This window comes from Canis aureus, chromosome 21, assembly GCF_053574225.1.
Source record: "Canis aureus isolate CA01 chromosome 21, VMU_Caureus_v.1.0, whole genome shotgun sequence".
NCBI classification, from domain to species: domain Eukaryota; kingdom Metazoa; phylum Chordata; class Mammalia; order Carnivora; family Canidae; genus Canis; species Canis aureus.
This window is the reverse complement of record NC_135631.1, coordinates 13,941,114-13,964,681: the sequence shown is the minus strand read 5'-3', so window position 1 is coordinate 13,964,681 and position 23,568 is coordinate 13,941,114. Positions and strand designations below refer to the sequence as shown.

Below are 23,568 nucleotides of genomic sequence, written 5' to 3'. Positions count from 1 at the left end.
CGCCGCTGCGTGCGTGCGCGCGCGCCGCGGGCGGGCCAGTGGAGCCGGCGGCCCTGGCACGTGATCCGGGAGCGGCTCGGTCGCTTGGTGGCTCGGTCTGTCTGTCCGTCCGCGGGTGCCATCATGGCGGACGCAGCCAGTCAGGTGCTCCTGGGCTCCGGCCTCACCATCCTGTCCCAGCCGCTCATGTACGTGAAGGTGCTCATCCAGGTATGAGTCGTCGCCATCCCCTTCCCCGCCCGGCGCCTCGTTCGGTCGCCGCTGCCCTCGGCGCTTGGCGATCGGCTCCAGCCTTCCCGGGCCTTCAGTCCCCGGAGATGCTCCTTCCCTGCTGCTGCCCCTTCCTTCCCCGCGGGCACAGCTTGCACTGCCCGCGGCTCCCGTTGTACTGCCCGTGGGCTTTCCCCAGGTCTCGCCTCCCTGCCTAAGCCGGGAGGCCGGATCCTTTCCCCGCAGCCAACTGCCGTCCTGCTCTGCCCATCCCGGTGGCTCCCGTGAACTTTGTTTTTTCTTCCCTGAGGTTGGTCCTGGCCAGTTGCCACCACAAGCTTCCCAGCCCTCCCCTCCTGCCTCTCAGAAATCAGCATTCACCTCCTCCTCCGCCCCAAACGCAGGACATGAGATCTGTTAAAAACCAATTTGAAATTCGAGGGGAGCCAACACTTTATTAGCCTTTTTTTTTTTTTTTTTCATTTTTATTTGCTACTGTTACTGCTGCTGTTCTGTTCCGAGATTTTAGCCCCAGATACCCAGGTAAACACAAAAAGCTCATTCAGAAGTGAGAATGGAGTGGTTGCTGATTCAAATTTCAGGTTTCACACTGAGCTCACTGAGCGCTCTCCAGCCACAGCCCATGTGGCTCATGACAGTGAAAATCACATCTGTCTGGGCTGGGAATAGTTCAGATGGAAGAGTTCAAGCATTTATGTTAGTTTCTGATCTACTGTAAAATAATCCGAAGCCGTATTTTATATTCACAGGCAAGTAAGTCAGGTTTTAACTGATGATACACTATTTGATAGTATTTTTAATTGCCTTTCTAGAATCCCCTGTGATGGGCATGCCATTCATTTTTTTAGACCTTTGTTGAGCGTTGACATAATTATGTCATGCGTTGTACCAAAAAAAGGAGCAGTTGTTAGAACCCCTGTCCTTCCTTTCCATCAGAAATATGCAAGACGCTAAAGAGAGCCACATTTCTTATTCAGCAGTTGATGCTGCTCCAAATTATGTTACTTGGTTGACCCATTGGATTCAGGTTCCATATGTAAAAGGCTACTATATTTTAACTAAGAACAAAACTTTGAGATGTGCTGTGACATCTAAAAGAGAATAGGCACATTTGTAGCTAGATCATGTCTTGAAGCGACATTTTGCAGTCAATCTCATAGGAGCCCATTACTCAGTACTTCTTCTATGTATTGCCAAGTGTCTTAAGGGTTTTGGTGTAATTTCCAAATACTCAGTTTTAAAAATAGTGGTATGGTAACACTCTCAGGGAGTTCAGTCAGGAGTTACTTAATTGAGCAGGTTAAGAATCACAGTAATAGCGAGTCAAAACCAAGTCCTGTGGCACTCATTCTCTAAAGTTTCCCTTTAGCACTAAAAATGCTGAATATACTGTAAAAATAAAATGATAATTGTTAATTCTAATATGGTCGTCATTGGATTGTTTTTTTTTAATATTCTTTTTTTTTTAATTTTTTTTTTTATTCATTTATGATAGTCACAGAGAGAGAGAGAGAGAAAGGCAGAGACACAGGCAGAGGGAGAAGCAGGCTCCATGCACCGGGAGCCCGATGTGGGACTCGATCCGGGGTCTCCAGGATCGCGCCCTGGGCCAAAGGCAGGCGCCAAACCGCTGCGCCACCCAGGGATCCCGCGTCATTGGATTGTTAACGACAGTCTGCTTGTTGAACATGGCTTATACTTATTTTCTAGTTGTATCTGCATTTGCCTTTTGAGTGTTTCATCCTGCTAGACAAATACAAAGTTGATGGTGGCTTAGTCTTCTGTTTTGTCCAAATATTAAAAAATGCTTTTGTGATGCTTGGCTCAGTGGGTATAGCATGTGTCTCTTTACCTCCCACTTCATGAGTTCAAGCCCCACATTGGGTACAGAGATTACTTTAAAAAAAAAAAATGTGTTACAGGGGCACCTGTGTGGCTCAGTTAGCTGGGCATCCCAACTCATGGTTTCAGCTCAGGTCGTAATCTCAGGGTTGTGAGATTGAGCCCCTGTAGGGCTCCATGCTCACTGTCAAGTCTACTTGAGATTCTTTCTCCCTTTCCCTCTGCCCCGCCCGCCCTCCCTCCTCCAGCAAGTGCCTGCAGTCTCTCTAAGATAAATAAATCAATCTTTTTTTTTTTGTTTTTTTTTTTAAGTGTTAGATTTTCAGGCACCTGGATGGCTCAGTCATGTAAGCGTCTGCCTTCGGCTCAGGTCATGATCTCAGAGTCTTAGGATCAAGTCCCACGTTGGGCTCCAGTCCCTCATTGGGCTCCCTGCTCTGCATGGAGCCTGCTTCTCCCTCTCCCTCTACCCCTCCCCCTGTTCATGTTCTCTCTCTCTCTCAAATAAAATCTTTAAAACAAATAAAGTGTTAGATTTTTCTTTAGAAAATATTTTTGAGCCTCCTCCATAAACTGTAGCTTTCCTAATGCAAAAGTTCCCTTATTCTGTTTTCAATTTGATATTAGTCTATCTCAGCTACGTGGTTTACTTTATAGAATTTGAGCCAAAAGAAAGCTTGGAGTTTACTGAAACTAGTCTTATCATTTGACAAAGTAAGAAACTGACAAGGATGATACTTCATCATTGCCTTAGAAAACATACAGTGCATTTTAACTGGGGTTAGAAGTTATAACCTTGCGGGAGGCCTGGGTGGCTCAGCGGTTGGGCATCTTCCTTTGGCCCAGGGCGTGATCCCAGGATCCGGGATAGAGTCCTGCATCGGGCTCCTTGCAGGGAGTCAGCTTCTCCTCTGTTTGTATCTCTGCCTCTCTGTCTCTGTGTCTCATGAATAAGTAAATAAAATCTTTAAAAAAAATTTATAACCTTGCAACCAAGACATTTTGGGGAATATTGCTTAGTATTGATATATTCTCTTATTTCTAAAGGTGGGATATGAGCCTCTTCCTCCAACAATAGGACGGAATATTTTTGGGCGGCAAGTATGTCAGCTTCCTGGTCTGTTTTGTTATGGTAAGTGTTTTTGATTTATTTGGAATTTGGAGGATATTGAGGACGGTGATAGGCAGAAGTTATTGAAAGAAAAGATACAGAAACCATGTTTACATGAAATTTCTATGTAACCATTTCTTTCAGCTGGAATTTAAATCTCTGACTTGTGTTCTTAGCTCAGCACATTGCAAGCATCGATGGGAAGCGTGGGTTGTTCACAGGCTTAACTCCAAGACTGTGTTCAGGTGTCCTTGGAACTGTGGTCCATGGTAAAGTTTTACAGGTAAGAAAATCAATTAATCTTCCAAAGATTTAGATTATCTTTTATGCAGTTTGTTGTACTGACCAGGAGCAATTTCAGATGTATATTTATGACCATGGCCTTTCTTCCTCTTGAAAACATTGACTTCAAATACCCATTCTTATTTCTTTCCTGGGATACAAGGGGAATTTGTATAAAATGAAGTGATTGATTTTGATCTGCACAGCCTTCTTCCTCTGAACCAGTCATTCTGAACAGAAACACTTACCTTGATCTCCTATATAGCTCATTTTATTTATTTGAGGGAGGAAGGAAGCTGATTAAAATAGACATATTTCTTTCTGAAGGTATTTTCCTCTTATTTCTAACATTACCCCTAGTAAGATCTTTTCTGATACAAACTTATTTTTTATGTATTTATTTTTAAAAACCTTTTATTTATTTATTTATTTACTTTTTAATTTAATTTATTTATGATAGTCACACAGAGAGAGAGAGAGAGAGAGAGAGACAGAGACATAGGCAGAGGGAGAAGCAGGCTCCATGCAGGGACCCCGATATGGGATTCGATCCTGGGTCTCCAGGATCGCGCCCTGGGCCAAAGGCAGGCGCTAACCGCTGCGCCACCCAGGAATCCCTGTTTATTTTTTTTAAAGATTTATTTATTTATTTATTCATGATAGAGAGAGGCAGAGACACAGGCAGAGGGAGAAGCAGGCTCCATGCAGGGAGCCTGACGCGGGACTCGATCCCGGGACTCCAGGATCATGCCCTGGGCCAAAGGCCAAACCGCTGAGCCACCCAGGGATCCCTAAAAACCTTTTAAAGTAAGCTCCACTCCCAACATGGGGCTTGAACTCACAACCCTGAGATCACAAGTCACATGCTATATTGACTTGGGTTAGCTAGGCACCCCAGAAACTTATTTAAAAAAAAAAAAAAAAGGTAAACATCAAAGTCAAGATAGTGGTTATTTGTGGGGAAAGGGGAGAAGATCCATACATGGGGTTTGGGGGTAATGGCAATGATTTTCCTTGACCTGGATCACGACTGTATGGATATTGGTCTTTTAATTATTTATTCCATTGTACATTTGTATCTTGTGCACTGTTTCTGCAAATGTATTATATAAATTTCGGGGGAGAAAGCCTTTTTTTTTTTTAAACTTCACCAAAATGTGCATCAATCTCAGGCTAGCGGTTACTTCTGGAAAGTGGGAGAAGTGAGGGGTGAAACTTTGGCTCTCTGGATCTGTGGTATTTTGTTTCAAGAAGGCCGGAGATCTGAAGCATAAAGGGCACAATGTTAACATGTTTAACCTTGGTAATGGATATGTAGATGAATTATTTTCTTGATTTTTCTTATGTTTGAAATGTTTCACAACATGTTTGTTAAAACATCAAGGTTACATTTCTTTCTCAGTGATCCTTTTGTTTTGCCGTCTTCTTTTCACCTCAAATGCCAAACCTAATGATTCTGATGGTACTGGTTTCTCAGTTGTACAACTTACCGTGTAGGTCAAACAGAATGGCCCCTTATTATATTTATAAAGATGTTATGAATATAAATTCTGTACCATTTAGAACAGTCCACGGGAAGGTATTTAGCATGAGTGTGGTGGAGAATATAAAACTAGTGGATTTCTAGTTCATTATTCTGTCTCCTACTGGCACCAAGGTATGTTATCCTCTGTGCTTTAACTCAATAAATGTAGCAGGATGTCCTAATCAAATCTATGTAATATCAACCTACATATCAGATGTCCTAAATTCCAAATGTTTACTAACTGCTTAAATAGTACTCAGCACAATCCTTCATTTACTTTGTAGGCTTTAACATTACTTCTAATGTTTTATCATCCGATGAGCACGTCTTGATTTTGTTGAACAGTTTCATGATCTCATTGGCTTAGATTTTTTTTTTTAAGTTTTCATGTGAATTCCAGTTAATTAACATACAGTGTAATAATAGTTTCAGGTGTGCAACATAGTGATTCAGCACTTCTATGCAATACCTGGTGCTCATCGAAAGTGCTCTCCTTAATCCCCATCACCTGTTTCACACCTCCACCTCCCCTCTGGTCACCATCACTGTGTTCACTCTAGTTAAGGGACTGTTTCTTGGTTTGCCTCCCCCCTCCCTCTCTTTTTTTCCCCCTATGATTGTTTGTTTTATTTCTTAAATTCCACATATGAGTACTAATTGACTTAGATTTTAAATTCTCTTCAACTTTCCTTGATTTTTGAGTTGGAGAGGTTCCTCATTAGGGTCCTCACATGGAAGCTATTTCCCCCTTCAGTTGTTTTGTTATTCTTTACATGTGTTCCTTTTTTTTTTTTTTTTTTTTTAAGTAAGCTCTATGTCCAGTGAGGGGATTAAACTCACAAGCCCCATAACCCTGAGATCAGGAGTTACATGCTGTACCCACTGAGTCAGCCAGTCGCCCCACTTATACTTACTCTTGTTGTCCTTGTAGGTTGAATGTGGAAACATGCTGGTGACCCATGGGTCAGAGTAATGGAGTCTTAATGGGCCCATGTTTTTGGTGGGTTGACAACTAGTCTTTTGTCCCCAGCCGCACCCTCCCCTGGGCTCAGTGAAAATGTTCCCCTTACCCAAGTAAACTTGTTCCCGACAACTAGTCTTTTGTCCCCAGCCGCACCCTCCCCTGGGCTCAGTGAAAATGTTCCCCTTACCCAAGTAAACTTTACATATGGAAAGGCAGCCGTTTCCTAGTCAGGGGGATCTATGGCTTTACATATAGACTTAGAGCAAAACTGTAAGTACTGCTTGAAACAATTCCTTCTGAACAGGAAGAGTGAGATAAAGTCGAGTTAACCAGGTTCCCTAAATAGGCATTTCACATGTAGCCCAGGGAAAATATAACAAGGGATTGGTACTACACTTAGTATCAAAGCAGCTTTGTGCGGTCAAGAAGAAAGACCAATTCAGGGTCGGTGAAATTGTTAGCCTTTATAAGAAAGAGTTCTGTGGAGAATGAAATTGAATTCTGTTCAGAATAATGTAGAAAGGACAGGTAGACAATTTTACTAAAAATGAGTGAGAATTTTTAAATATAACTGAAACTATTAGAATTACTCTAACTGAAGACATGGAATTTGACCCCAAAGCATCATTTTGCTTAGTCTTGACATTTGTTCTCTTTCTTATGATTTTTTTTTTTTAATCTTTTTACAAAAGAGGGATCCCTGAGTGGCTCAGCGGGTTGAGCGCCTGCCTTCGGCCCGGGGTGTGATCCTGGAGTCCCAGGGTCGAGTCCCACTTCGGGCTCCCTGCATGGAGCCTGCTTCTCCCTCTGCCTGTGTCTCTCATGAATGAATAAATAAAATATTTTTTAAAAAATCTTATCTTTTTAATCTGGTAGGACAAGTGGCTTGGTTGCTGCTTATATTTCACTAGCCCATCTTCTATTTCTCAAATACCCCACAAATAATATTTCCTCTTCAAATATAGTCTAAACTCTGGCAGTATCCAGTATTCTAGAAGAGAACAAAATCTCTCTCGCTTGTTTTAGAAACAGATCCAAAAGGAAAAGTGAGGCGATTTTAGCTATTGAGACTTGGCACCAATTCTCTGTTGTTTTGTACTGTGAAGGAAAGAGCCTTGCCCTAATTTGGTATTGGTACTACTTTTGTTTTGTAAATGAGGTAAAATCAGCACGTAACTTTAAGTTTCAGGTGTACAACATTATTATTTGACATATGTATTCATTACAAAGTGATCTTCTGGTTACCATCCATCATCATACATTTGACCCCATCCCCATTTCACCCTTCCTTTCTGGCAACCTGTTCTTTCTGTCTGAGTTGGTTTGGTTTGGTTTATTTGTTTAGATTCCACATGTGAATGAAATCACAGCTTGCATCTTTCTCTTTCTACATTAATTTCATTTAACTTGATACCCTCAAGGTCCACTCGTGTTGTCCCAAATGGCAAGATTTTCTTTTTTAATGGCTGAGTGATATTTCATTTTGTGTGTGTGTATGTGTGTGTGTGTATATAATTTCCATATCCATTCATCCATCAATGGCCATTTTAGGTTGTTTCTATATCTTGGCTATTGTGAATAATTTTGCGTATATTTTATCAAATTAGCGTTCATATTCTTCAGATAGCTAGCCCAGAAGTAGAAAAGCTGAATTTTACGATAGTTCTTTAAAATTTTTTTTATTAAGTGAATATGCGCAGTGTGGGGCTTAAACCTCACAACCCCAAGATCGAGTCAAACTCTCTACCAACTGAGCCAGCCAGTGCCTATGATAGTTTTATCCTTAACTTTTTGAGGAATGTCCAAACTTTTCCACAGTGGCTATACCAGTTTACATTCACATCAACAGTATCGGGGTTCATTTCTCTCCACATCATCTTTAACACTTCTTTTCGATGATACCCAGTTTATTATATATATATATATATTTTTTTTTTAAAGATTTTATTTATTTATTCATGAGAGACACAGGCAGAGGAAGAATCTGGCTCCATGCAGGGAGCCCGATGTGGGACTCGATCCTGGGTCTCCAGGATCACGCCCCGGGCTGGAGGCGGCGCTAAACCGCTGAGCCACCCAGCCTGCCCAGACAATAACCAGTTTAAATGGTGTGAGGTGATATCTCATTGTGGTGTTGGTTTGCATTTGCCTGATGATGAGTGATGTTGAACATCTTTTCATTTGCCTTTTGGCCATCTGTGTATCTTCTGCGAAGAAATGTATATTCAGATTCTCTGCCCATTTTTTAATCAGGTTGTTTGGCATTGGTCCTGCTTTTTCATGAAAAAACTCAGGCTTTTTCCATAGCCTTAGTGCTAGGCTATGTTTTTACCAGCTTATTTTTGCTAAATGTGTGCATGTAGTAAATAATGCCCTTGGATTTTTATTCGGATTTGTTTTCCTGTTTCTTCTTTTAGATGTGTTTTCATTTGCTCATTCCTCTGGCTGGCTAATGCCTTACTTAGCAATGAGATTATCTTAGAGATACTTCTTTCCATTGATTAATTAGAAATAGAAATTATTGGGGACACCTGGGTGGCTCAGTGGTTGAGCATCTGCCTTTGGCTCAGGGCATGATCCTGGAGTCCTGGGATCAAGTCTCGCATCGGGCTCCTTGCATGGAGCCTGCTTCTACCTCTGCCTGTGTCTCTGCCTCCCTCTCTCTCTCTCTGACTCTCATGAATAAATAAATAAAACCTTAAAAAAATTATTGGAGATACCCAGCCAAAAAACCCAACATGTTTTATTCTCATTTTATGTCCTCTCCCGGTGACATTGTGACAGCCCTAATCCTCCTTTCTTTTCTTTTCTCTTCTTTGTAGCATTACCAGGAATGTGACAAGGTCGAGGTATGTTGGAGCTGACTTATGCATGAGCCCCTCTCCCTTGCAAGTTATTATTGCTATTTGGTCCTCTTTAGGAGAAAGGGACAAGCACTAGGCACCTGGGTGGCTCGGATGGTTAAGCGTCTGCCTTCAGCTCAGGTCGTGTCCCAGGGTCCTGGGATCGAGCCCTTCAGCCCCTCAGCAGAGAATCTGCTTCTCCCTATCCCTCTGCGTCTTTCCCTGCTCGTGTTCTCTCTCTATCTTTTTGTCTCCAATGAATAAATAACATCTTTTAAAAAAAAGAAGGAACAAGCAGTCAATTCCGCTTTCATTTCAGTGAGTGTTGGCATACATGGTGACCACCAGTTTGAACAGTTCTATTTAAAACCATCAAGATAGGAGCATCTGGCTGGCTCAGTGGAGTGTGCAAGTCCTGATCTTGGGGTGGGAAGTTCGAGCCCCACGTCATATGTAGAGATTATTTTTAAAAAACAAAATCTTGGGGCACCTGAGTAGCTCAGTCAGTTAAACGTCTGCCTTCAGCTCAGATCAAAATCCCAAGGTCCTAGGATGGAGCCCTTCATTGGACTCCCTGCTCTGTGGGGAGCCTGCTTCTCTCTCTGCCTGCTCTTCCCCCTGCTTGTGCTTGCTCTTTCTCATTCTCACTCGCTTGCTCTCTCAAATAAATAAAATCTTAAAAAAAAAAATCCTTGGGGGCGCCCAGGTGTCTTAGTCATTTGAGCATCTACCTTTGGCTCAGATCATGGTCCCAGGGTTCTAGGATTGAGCCCCACGTTGGGCTCCCTGCTCAGTGGGGAGTCTGCCTCTCCTTCTCCCTCTCCGTCTCCCACTCATGCAGGTGCGCATGCGCTCTCTCTCTTTCTCAAATAATGCTTTAAAAACAAAATAAAAGCTTTTTTTAAAAAATGACAATAATAAATACAGCCATTAAGATATCTATCTTCTTTCATTTTGATGTCTAGGATTTAGGCTCTGGAAATGTACAGAAAGAAGTCACACCTTCCTTTGACCAAGTTATCAAGGAGGTAAGAGACTGATTATTTCCTATGCTCTTTCTCTGAAACACAGTGTATACACTATGGCAGTTTGTGAAATCAGTATTATCAGGCCTATATGTTCAGTGTTTATTCCAAGTGAAATTAGACCTTCAATTTAATTTAGGCTTTTCTACATGTATATCGTAAAAAAGAAAAAAAAAGCATTGCTTGCTATTTGAATTAGATGCATTTCTTTTTTTTTTTTTTTTTTTTTTTTTTTATTTATTTATGATAGTCACACACAGAGAGAGAGAGAGAGGCAGAGACATAGGCAGAGGGAGAAGCAGGCTCCATGCACCGGGAGCCCGACGTGGGATTCGATCCCGGGTCTCCCAGATCGCGCCCTGGGCCAAAGCTAAACCGCTGCGCCACCCAGGGATCCCTGAATTAGATGCATTTCAAGGAAACTAATTTTGTCCGCTCATCTTTAAAATCAAAGAGGTTGGGACGCCTGGGTGGCTTACCGGTTGCGCGTCTGCCTTCGGCTCGGGACGTGATCCCAGAGTTCCCGGATCGAGTCCCACATCGGGCTCCCGGTGCATGGAGCTTGCTTCTCCCTCTGCCTGTGTCTCTGCTTCTCTCTGTGTCTCTCATGTATAAATAAATCTTTAAAAAAATTTTTTTTTAAATTTTTTATTTACTTATGATAGTCACACAGAGAGAGAGAGAGAGGCAGAGACACAGGCAGAGGGAGATGCAGGCTCCATGCACCGGGAGCCCGACGTGGGATTAGATCCCGGGTCTCCAGGATCATGCCCTGGGCCAAAGGCAGGCTCTAAACCGCTGCGCCACCCAGGGATCCCTAAAAAAATTTTTTTTTAAGAAATAAAATTGAAGAGGTTTCTACTGAAAGTATTCTTCTAATAGGGGTGTAGACCTCTGGCACAGTGGTGCTAAACCCAGTGGCTAGGCCCTTTGTGTGTTGTATATTACCTATCAGGAAATGTTCTTATAGCATTATTCTGACCCGTAATTGTTCCTCATACCCATTTCCCACTCCCTTCTTATGCCATTTGTTTCATGCCTGACTTAATATTTATGGCTTTCAAAGCTGCTCTTTTAAATATATTTTTTTTAATTTTTATTTATTTATGATAGTCAGAGAGAGAGAGAGAGAGAGAGAGGCAGAGACACAGGCAGAGGGAGAAGCAGGCTCCATGCACTGGGAGCCCGACGTGGGATTCGATCCTGGGTCTCCAGGATCGCGCCCTGGGCCAAAGGCAGGGGCTAAACTGCTGCGCCACCCAGGGATCCCTAAAGCTGCTCTTTTATTTCTGAGTCTCTACATTGTCTAATTGTCTTTAGTGAGATCACAGTCTTGTAGTAAATGCTGCTTTCTAAAATATACCTTTCAAAAGAAGCAGGTCTAGATGTCAAATGAATCAACTGTTTTCTGTCAATTTTCTACTTTAATAAAAAAGTAGAGCTATGGAATGCCTGGGTGGCTCAGTGGTTGAGCGTCTGCCTTTGGCTTGGGGCATGATCCTGGAGTCCCAGGATCGAGTTCCACATCAGGCTTCCTGCATGGAACCTGCTTCTCCCTCTGCCTATGTATCTGCCTCTCTCTCTCTGTGTGTCTCTCATGAATAAATAAATAAAATCTTAAAAAAAAAAAAAGAAAGAGTAGAGTTATATGTATTAATATGTTTTCTTAACTTTAATTACCCCATCCTGTCCTATGGGCTCTTCTCAAGACTATCATCGGCATGGGGTTAGGGATGTCTTAACTAGATGATCGAGGATAATGTTTATTTTTTTTTAATTTTTTTAAAATTTTTATTTATTTATGATAGTCACACAGAGAGAGAGAGAGAGAGAGGCAGAGACACAGGCAGAGGGAGAAGCAGGCTCCATGTACCGGGAGCCCGATGTGGGATTCGATCCCGGGTCTCCAGGATCACACCCTGGGCCAAAGGCAGGCGCCAAACCGCTGCGCCACCCAGGGATCCCGAGGATAATGTTTAAATGCATAAATGGATAATTGACCTGCTGTATTCACAACCTACCTCCTAAATGTTGAATATTTAATTTTCTTTGCTACTTCTTTACAGAGTCCTGAACAAGAGAGAAACTAAGATAAATAGCAGCTCTAAGATACTACACAGTTACGGGGTTGTGGTGGAAAAACAATTCAAAGTTGTTTTGTTGGCACAGATTAAACAAACAGAGCCTGACATTTGTATAACGTAGATATCAGAATCTCTGAAATCGTTCACAGCAAGAAAGCAACTTAAAAATCTAACAGGTCTCATAGTTTCATTTCAACTTGGTTATTGTTTGCTAGTGACTCTCCTCTGTTTTTTTTTTTTGGTTTTGTTTTTTTTTCAATCTATAAAATTGAGAACATAACAGAAATCTGCTTTGCGCATCAATTTTGAGAAATAACCATAACCGAAATCTGTGAGTTAAAGGTATGAGAGGATGACAGTTTATTTTATTGTATCACATTCAGGGTAGGAGTGCTGTGTCGCCCACATCACTTCTCACAGGAATTTGAGTGTCATTTGTTTAGATTTCAGAAGTATGTGTTGATTGTTTCTAGACAACTCGAGAAATGATGGCCCGTTCCGCTGCTACCCTCATCACACATCCCTTCCACGGTAGGTTTGCAGTTGGTAACTGAAATCTGATTTGTTACCTTACTTTTCATAGCATGCTCTCCCCTGACAGCTTAGATAGGTTGGTACGGGAATTCACTAAAGAGCCTTGCCTGCATGTTTTTTTGTTTGCTTGTTTTGGCATTTATCCAGCTTATCCAGAGAGCAAAGTGTCTTTAGATGGAAAAACCTTTTTTCTTTTTCAGGGCTATCAAAATTTATCTCGACGTAGTTTTAAAAAATCTTTTCTCTATGTTCTGCAGTGATCACACTGAGATCTATGGTACAATTCATTGGCAGAGAATCCAAGTACTGGTAAGCATTTTTGTTTTCAAAGAGATCTATTGAAAAAACAAACAAACAAAAAAAACCAGAGATCTATTGAAGTGCCTTACATTTTTATGGTTCCTTAAGAGTTAACAGAACAAAATGATCTATCATTTGATCTGTGCAAAAGTGAACAAACAAAAAATGGTAAAATAGAAGAAAATGGCCCAGATTTAAGAGCTTATTACCCAGGATCTCAAGAGTAAGTTGCAGAGCCACTGAAGCCAAAATTCACCCTGACTCCATGTGACTACACCCTTAGGTAGTAATACCTCCACTTCTGTCTCCAAATTCAGCTATCTTTGCAGAGTGTAAGTGGCAGAAAAGGGAGTGGGATATAAATTTCCTTGTCAAAAGTGATAATAAGAACTTTTTTTTACTAGCTCCAAAATAATCCTCATGTATTTTTGCTTTTCCATCTTTTATACCTAGTGGACTTTATGACTCCATAGTAACCATCTATCGCGAAGAGGGCATCCTAGGATTTTTTGCGTAAGTAAATTGTTGATTTACGTATGCAGTTATTTGTGGGAGTGGAAAGCTTTAATGAGAATCAGGGCACAACTCCTGGCTTAACTTCTATTAAAGCTCCTTTTTAAAAAAAAAAAAAAAGACTATTTATTTATTTATGAGAGACACACAGAGAGAGTGAGAGAGAGAGAGGCAGAGACACAGGCAGAGGGACAAGCAGGCTCCATGCAGGGAGCCTGACGTGGGACTCAATCCCAAGACCCCAGGATCACCCCTGGGCTGAAGGGGGTGCTAAACCGCTGAGCCCCCGGGCTGCCCTATTAAAGCTCTTCTTATTTTATTTTTTTAAAGCTCCTCTTACTTTAATTCTCTTGTAAAGATCCCAAAATTTTGCTTGTGGGTATCTAAAACATTGGAAATTAGTGTTTTGTTTGGGAGTTTTTGTTTTGTTCAATTCCGTTAAAATTTTGTTAAATTAATTCTAAGTTTCTGGGATCCCTGGGTGGCTCAGTGGTTTGGCGTCTGCCTTTGGCTCAGGGCGTGATCCTGAAGACCCAGGATCAAGTCCCACATCAGGCTCCCTGCATGGAGCCTGCTTCTCCCTCTGCCTATGTCTCTGCTTCTCTCTCTCTGTGTCTCTTATGAATGAATAAATAAATAAAATCTTTAAAAAAATTTAATTCTAAGTTTCTACCTTTATAATAAGTTCCTAATGATGTACAGTTGATAAACTGGGGAAACTTAGTTTTTGAAAAATGGGAAAATTCTCTTCCTTACCCTGAGAGTAATACATTTTTGTAAGGCTGTGTTCGTTCCCTTGGGTTTCCTTTGGAAGAACTTAGACTACCATCTCATTCTTTTATTAACAACAGAAATTATTGAATTTAAATAAAATATTAATTAATTAATTAATTAATTAATTAAAAAACAGAAACTAGAAATGGTCCTTTTTCATTTTCAGTGTTTCCAAGTAAGCATTTTTATTTGCGCGTCATAGCCTGGGAGGGGGCACCTGGGTCACTCAGTTGGTAGACCATGTAGCTCTTGATCTCAGGATTGTGAGTTCAAGCCCTACATTGGGTATGGAGGCTATTCTTATTTTTGAGATTAGAAAAAGTTAGCGTTCTGCAAAGTTCATTTGCTGCCAGTCACGCACCTGTAAGTGGCATTTGAACCCGGTCTCTGGTCTGTGGGGTGATTTCATCCTGCTGCTCCATGCTGCCTCACCAAGGCCACTCAGGCCCTGGGAATATGGTTTTTGGTGTCCCTTACTTCTTTCTTTTTGGGCCATTCCTGTTTTGTAATTTTGGTGTCATTTTCAGCGTTGTCAAATTTGAATATCATGTAGCTTAGCTAAAATCGTATTTGAGACTCTTCTCCAAAACCGGTACATTTTTGTTCCCCTGCTCATATTAATAGTAAGGTGAGCCACTGGGTGTAGTAGCTTTGAGGGGTGTAGCCAGCCTACATTTGAAAAATGGGAATGAAAGTCAGTACAGATTAATCTCAAATACAGTTAATTAACTATAATGAACTAGTTAGGGCTAGCTTCTGGCAGTGTCTTCTCAGTTCTCTAGAAGACTGAAATCTCTCTTTGAGAAGTGTTTGTATTGAGTAGATTATCTCTTCACTGATCACGTTTCTTGGTTCTTCTTATTTTTATTGTTTCTTCATGTAGGGGTCTTATTCCTCGCCTCCTAGGTGACATCATTTCTTTGTGGCTCTGTAACTCACTGGCCTACCTCGTCAATACCTATGCACTGGACAGTGGGGTAGGTTGTGATCTTGATAATATGTACTGGTGTGGACTTTATTGTTTTCACAGGGCAGCTTGGTTAGCTTTACAGTAAGGTGGTTGGGGTGCCTGGCTGGCTCAGTCAGTAGAGCATGTGACTCTTCAACTCAGGATTGTGAGTTCAAGCCCCAGGTTCAGTATAGAGTCTTTTTAAAAACACAAAAAGAGGATAAAGTGGGACTTTGTTACAATTTGCCGTACTCATCGATATATGGCTAAACATTATCAGTCAAGTTTTTAAAGGCTCATGGGATGGCCTATACTATTTACCATAGAAAGATGCACCTAAAATTTCCCTAGAGTATATGAGTAAGCCTAAGAAATCTAGCCCTATCTCTGTGCTGGAGATCGCATCTGTATTGATAGGTAATTTTCAAGGACACTGTGAAGGGAGACAGTTTTATAGCATAGCAAGGGTATATTTCACCTCATCTGTAGTGTTAAAGGGACTCCTGGTTTGGGCTTTTTAGAAACCTCAGCCTAGGAGGTTTTGAGAATTGGCCTTCCCTGGAAGCTATGGGCTTCTCTATACACAGGCAGCCCTATAGCATGATGGGAAATAGAACACACAGAGGGAGGACTGAACCCACGCTGTGTCCCTCTAGAGTACGGAGACTGGTCTCTTCAGCATCTGGAACACAGGAACACAGCTGGGCACATATCCCTCAGATAACACTACAACTGTCATTTCCAAGGATTGGGTTTCTAGGACTTGGGGAAAGGTTACCAGTCTCACTGCCCCTTTTTTTTTTTTTTTTTTTTAAATCCTGGGGCTATTACATTTGTTCCTCAGCCATCATAGTCATGTGAATTTGTCTCCTCATGTTGAATCAAGTTGATCATTTTGTCCACTCCCTTTTTATACTCATTGGTATGTTATGTTTTCATCTCAAAATTAATTTTTGGGCTATCAGATAAACTAAAAATTTAAAGATAGAATATATATTGATGTGGTTGGTGGCAGTTCGCTGTTAACATCATCTTACTTTTTTTTTACTCATTCTAATAAAGGTTTTCTTCCTGTTTTAGGTTTCTACCATGAGTGAGATGAAGAGTTATTCCCAAGCTGTCACAGGAGTGAGTTTTTCTTTAAATCCTCTTAACCTTCTAGGAATAGTTGTGTTTTGTTTTGTTTTCTTTTAACTTTTACTTGGGTCATGTGTCATCACTACTTCAAAGCAACCAGGTGATGTCTCCCAGGAGAGTCTCCTAAGTTTATTAATGTTTGTCATAGGTGAGAATAACCCAGGGTCCCTGTGTCACAGGAATGGCACTGACAAGCCCACGTGGTTTGGTCTGTTCAGCTTTTGTGGGGCATGTGGGCGTTTCTCACCACAGCTGTGCCCCCAAGTCTCAGGCCTGCTTCCCACCGCACCCTGCTGGTCCTGCCCCGAAGAGCTTCACCCTCTTGAGTCATGCGGAGTCTTCCAGTAGTTAACTTCTGAGGCAGCTTCCATCATCTTTGGAAGGACATTCACATTTCTTACTGTTTCCAGGTTTTTTTTTTTTAATGCTTTGTTGTATTTAATTGCATTTACTTTTTCTCTTAAATAATGTGGTTCAGTTTACTGGAAAGAAGTCTCAGTCACAACAAGAAAAGCCTTCTGGCCTTTTATTAAATTATTTATTAAATTGCAGCAGTATGTTAGGAGGAGGCATCCAGGTTCAAAAATGTGTAATTTCATTTTTCTTGGGTTGCTGAGAAAGCAAAGCCAGTGTTGGAGTATTGACCACAATGGCACTAGAACTTTAAGGGAGAAGAAAGAAGAAACTAAAGATGCAGAATGGCCTAATAACTTAGCTGTCTTTTTACCACTTTACAGTTTTTTGCCAGTATGTTGACCTATCCCTTTGTGCTTGTCTCTAATCTTATGGCTGTCAACAACTGTGGGTAAGTGCCTTGTATTTCCTATGCTGGTAGTTGGCTGCCTGTGTATGTCTGACAGGTAGAGCAGTCCAGGAAAGAGTTTTGGGGAAGAAAAGTACAATTGGTGCCATTACTAGGTTTCCTAAATGTTTTCTCTATGTGCTCCATGCAGCATCAATGGCATCGATTTGTATTATAAGCAGCCACTTCATATCCTCTTAGAGAGGGCCATAAAGGCTATTTCTCAAGTACTTACAGATAGCATACACTTACCTATAGTTTAGGTCCTATTCTGGAAAGGCAGGATTGTGATTAAATTACTCTATTTACACATCTATCCTTTATTTTAAACCTATGTCCTTTTTATGAAAGTTACAAAGGTTATGTCATGGATTGAATGGCAGCCTGTATACAATGTTTTTCCTAGAAGGCCCATAGAAAAAATAAGTCTTAAAGATAGAAAATTTAGGAAATTTAGGTCCATAAAAAGTTTCTCTTTTTCTTTTTTCTCACAGAAAGTTTCTTAACCTTTGACTGTATTGGTTGGGAAGAGTGGGTGGTGATCTGGTGGCGGACATCACTGACTTCCAGCTTCTAGATGCCAAGTGCCTGCGCCACTTTGGGCAGAAATCTTGTCTTGTGTTTAATTCCAGACTGTTCCTGTACAGTCCCTGACACAGCCATTAGACTTGTTTTCAAACAAAATGCTAATTAGAATTAGCCCCTGTGGAGTTTTGAAGATAGCTATTGTATTTGATGTCATGTCTCATTCTTTTTGTTTTGTGATCAATAGGGCAGCGGCCACATTTTAGCCCAAGACACACTTTAAGGATGAATTGAATGTCATACTATTCCTTAGAAATTTTTTAGGGAGGAAGTGATTATGGGTTATACCTGTGTAAGGCATGTAGTCACCACAGTTTGTTTTTTAAGGATTTTATTTATTCATGAGAGACAGAGAGAGGCAGAGACACAGGCAGAGGGAGAAGCAGGCTCCATGCAGGGAGCCCGATGTGGGACTCAATCCTGGGACTTCAGGATCACGCCCCAAGCCAAAGGCAGACGCTCAACCACTGAGCCACCCAGGCACCTGTCACCATAGTTTAGATGCATTATTGTTCTATTTAGGTTCTTTTGAACACCATCTAATTTTTAAATCCCTTTTCCCTGCATTTTAATTATATAATTGCTAGGTTCTGAATTGTATTCATTCTCAAATTAAAAACCCAGATTTAGAAAATCCATAACTGGTTGGAGTTTCTGTTTACTTGCTGTTTCAAACCTAAACATGAGGGGCACCTGGTTGGCTTAGTTGGGGGAGCATGGAACTCTTGATATCCGGGTTGTGAGTTCAAGCCCCACATAGGGTGTAGAGATTACTTAAAAATTTTTTAAAAAGGGCAGCCCGGTGGCTCAGCGGTTTGGTGCCGCCTTCGGCCCAGGGCGTGACCCTGGAGACCTGGGATCGAGTCTCACGTCGAGCTCCCTGCGTGGGGCCTGCTTCTCCCTCTGCCTGGGCCTCTGCCTCTCTCTCACTCTTTCTCTCTCTGTGTCTCTCATTAATAAATAAATGAAAATACACTTTTAAAAAAAATCATAAAAAAGGCACCTAAATATGAGGAAGGGAAATCCTTTTTGGATGCTTGTTCTTTTCCCTGCTCCAATACAATTGTTCCATTGGAACTAAAATTGACTCTTGGGGAGCTTTCTAGGTAGGAGAATATTTTGACAGAGATTTATGGAACTCTTGAGAGAAAGCTTTGGAAACATTAATTGGAATAGCTAATCTTTTTTTCCCCCCCCCCCGTTTCAGGCTTGCTGGTGGATCCCCTCCTTACTCCCCAATATATACTTCTTGGATAGATTGCTGGTGCATGCTACAAAAAGAGGTACTTCTGTCTCAGTCTCTCTCTCTCTCTCCCTCTCCATTCCTCCCTCCCCCTTCACCCCTCCTCTCTCTCATATTTGATTTTATCTTGTTTGTGTTTTCTTAAACAACATCTCTGGAATCCCGAGTTAATTTTTATAGATTACTCTCTAGCTACCAGTCACTGTACCCTTTACAGTGTTCTGTGTTTCACTCCAGCATAGTTGTAGAATGTGCTGCTTAGAAGTCATCAGGAGTAGTAATGAATTAAGAAGCCCTAGATGTGATCTAGAAGCTTCTTGACCGATCACATTCAAGTTACTAATAGGGTCTGGGTAGACAGTTACCCTGCTTGTTAAAATGATGGCCGCAATGTCAGGTTATTTTTTTTCTAATCTCACCTTTTTGTAACTTCTCAGAATCGCCTTATATATTCATGTGTTTCCCTAAAGTATAGTAGAGAGGAAACTGAGAAACAGGAAATTGTTTGTTTATGACATTGTCACAGTGATGATGATGGAGCTGGTCTCTTACTTTTAATTTTTTTAGAGAATGATCTTGTCCAGACTCCAGTTTCTTCTTTATTATTGCTGTGAGGTATGTCATCTGCAACCAGAAATTCTCAGTCTAGATAAAGCTTTATTAGGAACCTAAATAATGGGTGGCTGTGTGCTAAATTCAGCACAGGATCACTTTAAATGGCTAGCAGCTTAAAGCTGCTTTTAAGTGGGAAGCACTTTTTCAAGGATTGTAAAAGTGTATAAGGAATCCCTTTGTCACATTATAGCACTAGTAATGCATGTGAGAAAGGCCTCTGTTCACAGCCCAGGCTTCCTCAGCCTGAACTCCAAATAAAAAAGCCTAAGTGCTGTTTTTGCTCAGCATGCATGCCAGGCCAGCAGGCCCCTATGTGAATCCAGGCTAGAACACTTTAGTGATTTCCATACAGACCCACCATGAACATTCTGCGTCTCGTTCTGAGTCTTACACTCTCTATTGGGGAATCTCCTGTTGTGTTCCCCATTTAAAAGGAAAAGTGGCCCTTCTTTCCCTACTTTCTAACTAACCCTCTACTGTAGAAAGAAAGATAGAAAATGTATTAGGGTATCAGACACCTTACCTAGGGAGTAATCAGTCCCCTAAATGCTTAGGACAATAGCAAATCTGGATGGGGTATTTACTGTGTATCAGGCATTGTGCTGAGAGCTTCGCATGTATCAGCTCTTATAATCCTCAAAATAACCATATGAGGTTAGGTACCATTCTTTTTGTCCCACTTCATATCTGAAGAAACTAGGACTTTGAACCATTAAATAACATGAATTATATAACCCAGTGTTACACAGCCTGTATTTGTGAGAGCAGGATCTAGGTGCAATCTCACTTCAGAGTCTGTTCAATTAAGCTTAACAACATTATGACCTAATTGTGAGATTCTATTATCCTTTCTAGAGATCTGACCATTCTGGGTGAAAGCTAGCCCTTAGCGAGCAATGGGACTGTCTCAGCACTTTATATGATTGACTCATTTGATAACCCAGCCAGAGTCCAAACTGGGAGTTCTCTCTAAGCAAGTGAGATGCTTGCCTCATCCCCATGGCACACCTGTAGTTAGTTTCACGAAGCTTTGTCGCAGTTGGAGTGCATAGTGCTTCTCCCTAGTGAGAGCCCTGGGCGAGTCCTGGCCCTTTCAGTGGGTCTCCAGAAATATGTCTGGTTGCATCTCTCTGCTGATTTGGACTGGCTGACCTTGTGTTCACACTAGACTTTTATTTGTTTCTATTTTATTTTTTTTCCAGGGAAATATGAGCCGAGGAAATAGCTTGTTTTTCCGGAAGGTCCCCTTTGGGAAGACTTATTGTTGTGACCTGAGAATGTTAATTTGAAGATGTGGGGCAGGGACAGTGACATTTCTATAGTCCCAGATGCACAGAATTATGGGAGAGAATGTTGATTTCTATACAGTGTGGCGCGCTTTTTTTAATAATCATTTAATCTTGGGAAAATGGAGGTGTTCAGTGTCTGCCTTTTTTGTTCTTTTTCCCAGCACTACATAATTTACCACTGATGGTCCCCTTCTGTTATTCTGAAACGGGACGTTTTTGCTCCAGAGTCCTTATTTAAATAGGGAAGAAAAAAAAGTTTAATTTTACAAGAGGTATAGGCAGGTTTTCATGTGATTTGAATCTTAATTTTAAAGCTTTGTAAAATTGTAAGGCTTTCTCAAGAAAGAAAGAATTCCATAAAACCTAAGAAATATAATAAGGTTAATTACATGGGAGATTATTAATTACCTTTCTTTAGTAGACCCTAAAGCCTCAGCATCCATCAGAATCTGCCTCCCATTAAATGCTTCTAAGCACGTTTGATTAACTCTGTCTCTCATCCTTCAAAAAAAAAAAAAAGAATCTATTGCTAAATTACTCTGGAAAATCTCTCCACTGGGTATCCTCTCCTTCAGTCTCTTACTGCAAAGTAACAAATTGTTGCCAACAACAAAAACAAAGGGAAAATTACAGAGAACAAGCAAGATTTGGAAAGGAAGCCATAATAGCTTCCTCCCTCCCACCCGGCGACCACGCAAAAGAAACTCTTGTCGTAAAAATATGAGAAGCAAATACTGTAGCAGTAGCCTCTTCTGTAAGAGTGAAGTCTTTGTATATCAGATTTTCTGTACAGATTATCATCTTACAATCTTTTCTTCAGTTTTTAATTTTCATTTTTGTTGTTGCAGAAGGTGAGTAATTTGCGTTTCCTTCCTACCTGGTAATGCACACTTAGATCCACAGGGCACTTAGGATATTGACCACCTCGCATGTCATACTCTCAGTTAGGCATGTTAGCATTCATAGGAGAAAAAAAATACCATTTTAGAGGGAAATAATTTCAACTCAAGCATAAAGCTCCTATTTACTCAGGCCTTTATAAAGCAGGTTCAAATGCTCTAGGATGAGAAAGCGTATGGTTTCACTAATTTAATCCACTGGGATGTTGCCAAATGACTAAGCACTTAATTTGCTGCTTCTCAGACTTCTCTATCAAAAGAGCAGCGCCCATAATATTAGAGTGAGCATGCAGGGGTCTCCTCTCTCCCTCAGGGTTTAGGAATACAGCCTGAAGCTCATGAGAAGCCTACCTTGAAATGTCTTTGATGTCTCTTAACTGTCTCAAAAAGTAATGTAAATTTTATATTCTATTCAATATTATCTGCATTTGTTTTAATATAAAAATGTTTTGCATTACCCACTTTTTCCCCCCAAAAAAACCTTCAGTAAAGATGATCTAGGAAAATGTGCCATGTTTATTATCCTGTGGCTTCTGTGCTTTTTCCTAGTTGAGAAGCTTAGTGGACTATAAGCACTATCTGCCACCAGAGGGCACCAGGGCTTTGGTTTTGCCTGTGCAAGTTGGGCCATGAAGGATTTTAGGAAGTAGTGTCCAGTGAGTCTGACTTCCTCCAAGCTACAGATCCAATAAGGGTACTTATACCAGTGGCCCTCCATAAAATTACATAGGCTGTTAGCGGTCAAACATCTAAAATTTATTCAAGGGTTAAACACATGCAGGGACTCTTAAGGTTCACCTGCAAAAATAATAAACAGATTCCTGTGTAAATAAGAACTGAGATAAGGATCATCTAGTAAGTTGCATCTGTGAAACTGGGTGGGTGGTTTGCCCTGGCAGTGCTGAGGTGAGTTGCCAAGAAATAATCCCCCAGGAAGTGTGATGGTCATTGAAGCCTTGATTGAAGAAAAGAATCTGGGGGTTTCCTACAACTTTTGGAGTGACTATAAAAATAGGGCATAAAAGCAGCCTTAAGGTGAAAGAAACTTTAAACATAGCCCTATATGGGGCACCTGGGTGGCTTAGTCGGTTAAGATCTGACTCTTGATCTCAGCTCAGGTCTTTTTTTTTTTTTTAATTAATTAATTTATTTTTTTCAGCTAAGGTCTTGATCTCAGGGTCATGAGTTTGAGGCCCAGGATGGGCTCCACGCTGGGCATAGAGCCTGCTTAAAAAACAAAAAACATAGCCCCACGTTCCAGCTTCTTACTGAACCTAAACACAACCTCAGTTTCTATAGTTTTCTATTCTAAAAATACCCTCCTTTCCCTCTCTGCATTGAGATTGTCCCTGTACGGTGAGATTCCATCCTAGTATAGTCTCTCAGTCCTCCCAGCCAGGTGAGGTCGGCTTCTAAACTCCTCTCCTTCAAGGCTTGTAATTACAGTACAAACTAGTCTGACAAAATGGAAACTGCATCAGTGCTAAGTTCAAGGCTGACACAGCAGTAGCATTACTTCTCTCTGATCTGAAAATCAGGGTGGGGCGAGGTCGGGGTGAAAATCCTATTTAGCCCTTTAAAGCAGGCCCACCAAAACGGCAGCTTTGCTGGACTTAGAAAAAGTAGCCTGTCCTGTCGGAGTCCATGCAGTTGGTCAGGTGAAGGTGCCGTGGCCGGTTAAAGGAGCAAGAAGAAAAAAAAACATTGGGAAGGAATGAAAGTAATGACTATTGAGCCTGTTGTGTAAGTTTTAATTCTCGGAATCTTTGGTAGAGTAGGTATCCCCACTTCAGAAGGAAAGAAAAAATTTAGGAATAAGGAAAATTAGTAACTCATTCAGAATTACATAAATAATTCCAAGTTGGATTCACACCTGAGCCTTTTGAATCCAAGGTATGTTTTCTGCTTTACGGAGGCTGTGAAATGCTGAGAAGAAAGTAGCTACGGGACCAGCTAAGTAATTCAGCCATGTAAGCAAAAAGGCCCTGCATTTTGGTCAAAGCAGTGAAACCAACAAATAT

The 23,568-nt window shown here is 41.1% G+C and overlaps 2 protein-coding genes across 3 annotated transcripts in view; both read left to right on the top strand.

The window, feature by feature from the left end:
- Positions 1-25: 25 nt before the first annotated feature.
- On the top strand, positions 26-20,772 carry MTCH2 (mitochondrial carrier 2). Of its 2 annotated transcripts, XM_077863254.1 has the most exons (13): positions 26-210; positions 3,121-3,205; positions 3,361-3,467; positions 8,778-8,804; positions 9,764-9,826; positions 12,381-12,438; positions 12,699-12,750; positions 13,195-13,254; positions 14,912-15,005; positions 16,058-16,105; positions 16,852-16,919; positions 18,709-18,784; positions 20,562-20,772. In XM_077863254.1, exons 1-13 carry the CDS (start codon positions 124-126, stop codon positions 20,646-20,648), a joined length of 912 nt encoding a protein of 303 aa, XP_077719380.1. In that variant the 5' UTR covers positions 26-123; the 3' UTR covers positions 20,649-20,772. The 2 variants fall into 2 exon arrangements, with proteins under 2 accessions (XP_077719380.1, XP_077719381.1); XM_077863255.1 differs by lacking the exon at positions 8,778-8,804.
- The window catches only part of C1QTNF4 (C1q and TNF related 4), a 24,959-nt gene continuing 18,249 nt past the window's right edge, over positions 16,859-23,568 (top strand). Inside the window, exons 1-2 of the mRNA XM_077863252.1 lie at positions 16,859-16,919; positions 18,709-18,784. The gene's annotated coding sequence lies outside the window, so the exon portion shown is untranslated. The remainder of the gene's footprint in view (positions 16,920-18,708; positions 18,785-23,568) is intronic.

What these genes read in the sequence shown, in the direction of transcription:
- MTCH2 (XM_077863254.1), top strand. Translation starts at nt 124, where the DNA reads ATGGCGGACGCAGCCAGTCAGGTGCTCCTGGGCTCCGGCCTCACCATC. An exon ending in ATTCCCAAGCTGTCACAGGA is followed by an intron (nt 16,106 to 16,851) that starts GTGAGTTTTTCT and finishes ACCACTTTACAG; the next exon opens with TTTTTTGCCAGTATGTTGAC. An exon ending in GGTGCATGCTACAAAAAGAG is followed by an intron (nt 18,785 to 20,561) that starts GTACTTCTGTCT and finishes TTTTTTTTCCAG; the next exon opens with GGAAATATGAGCCGAGGAAA.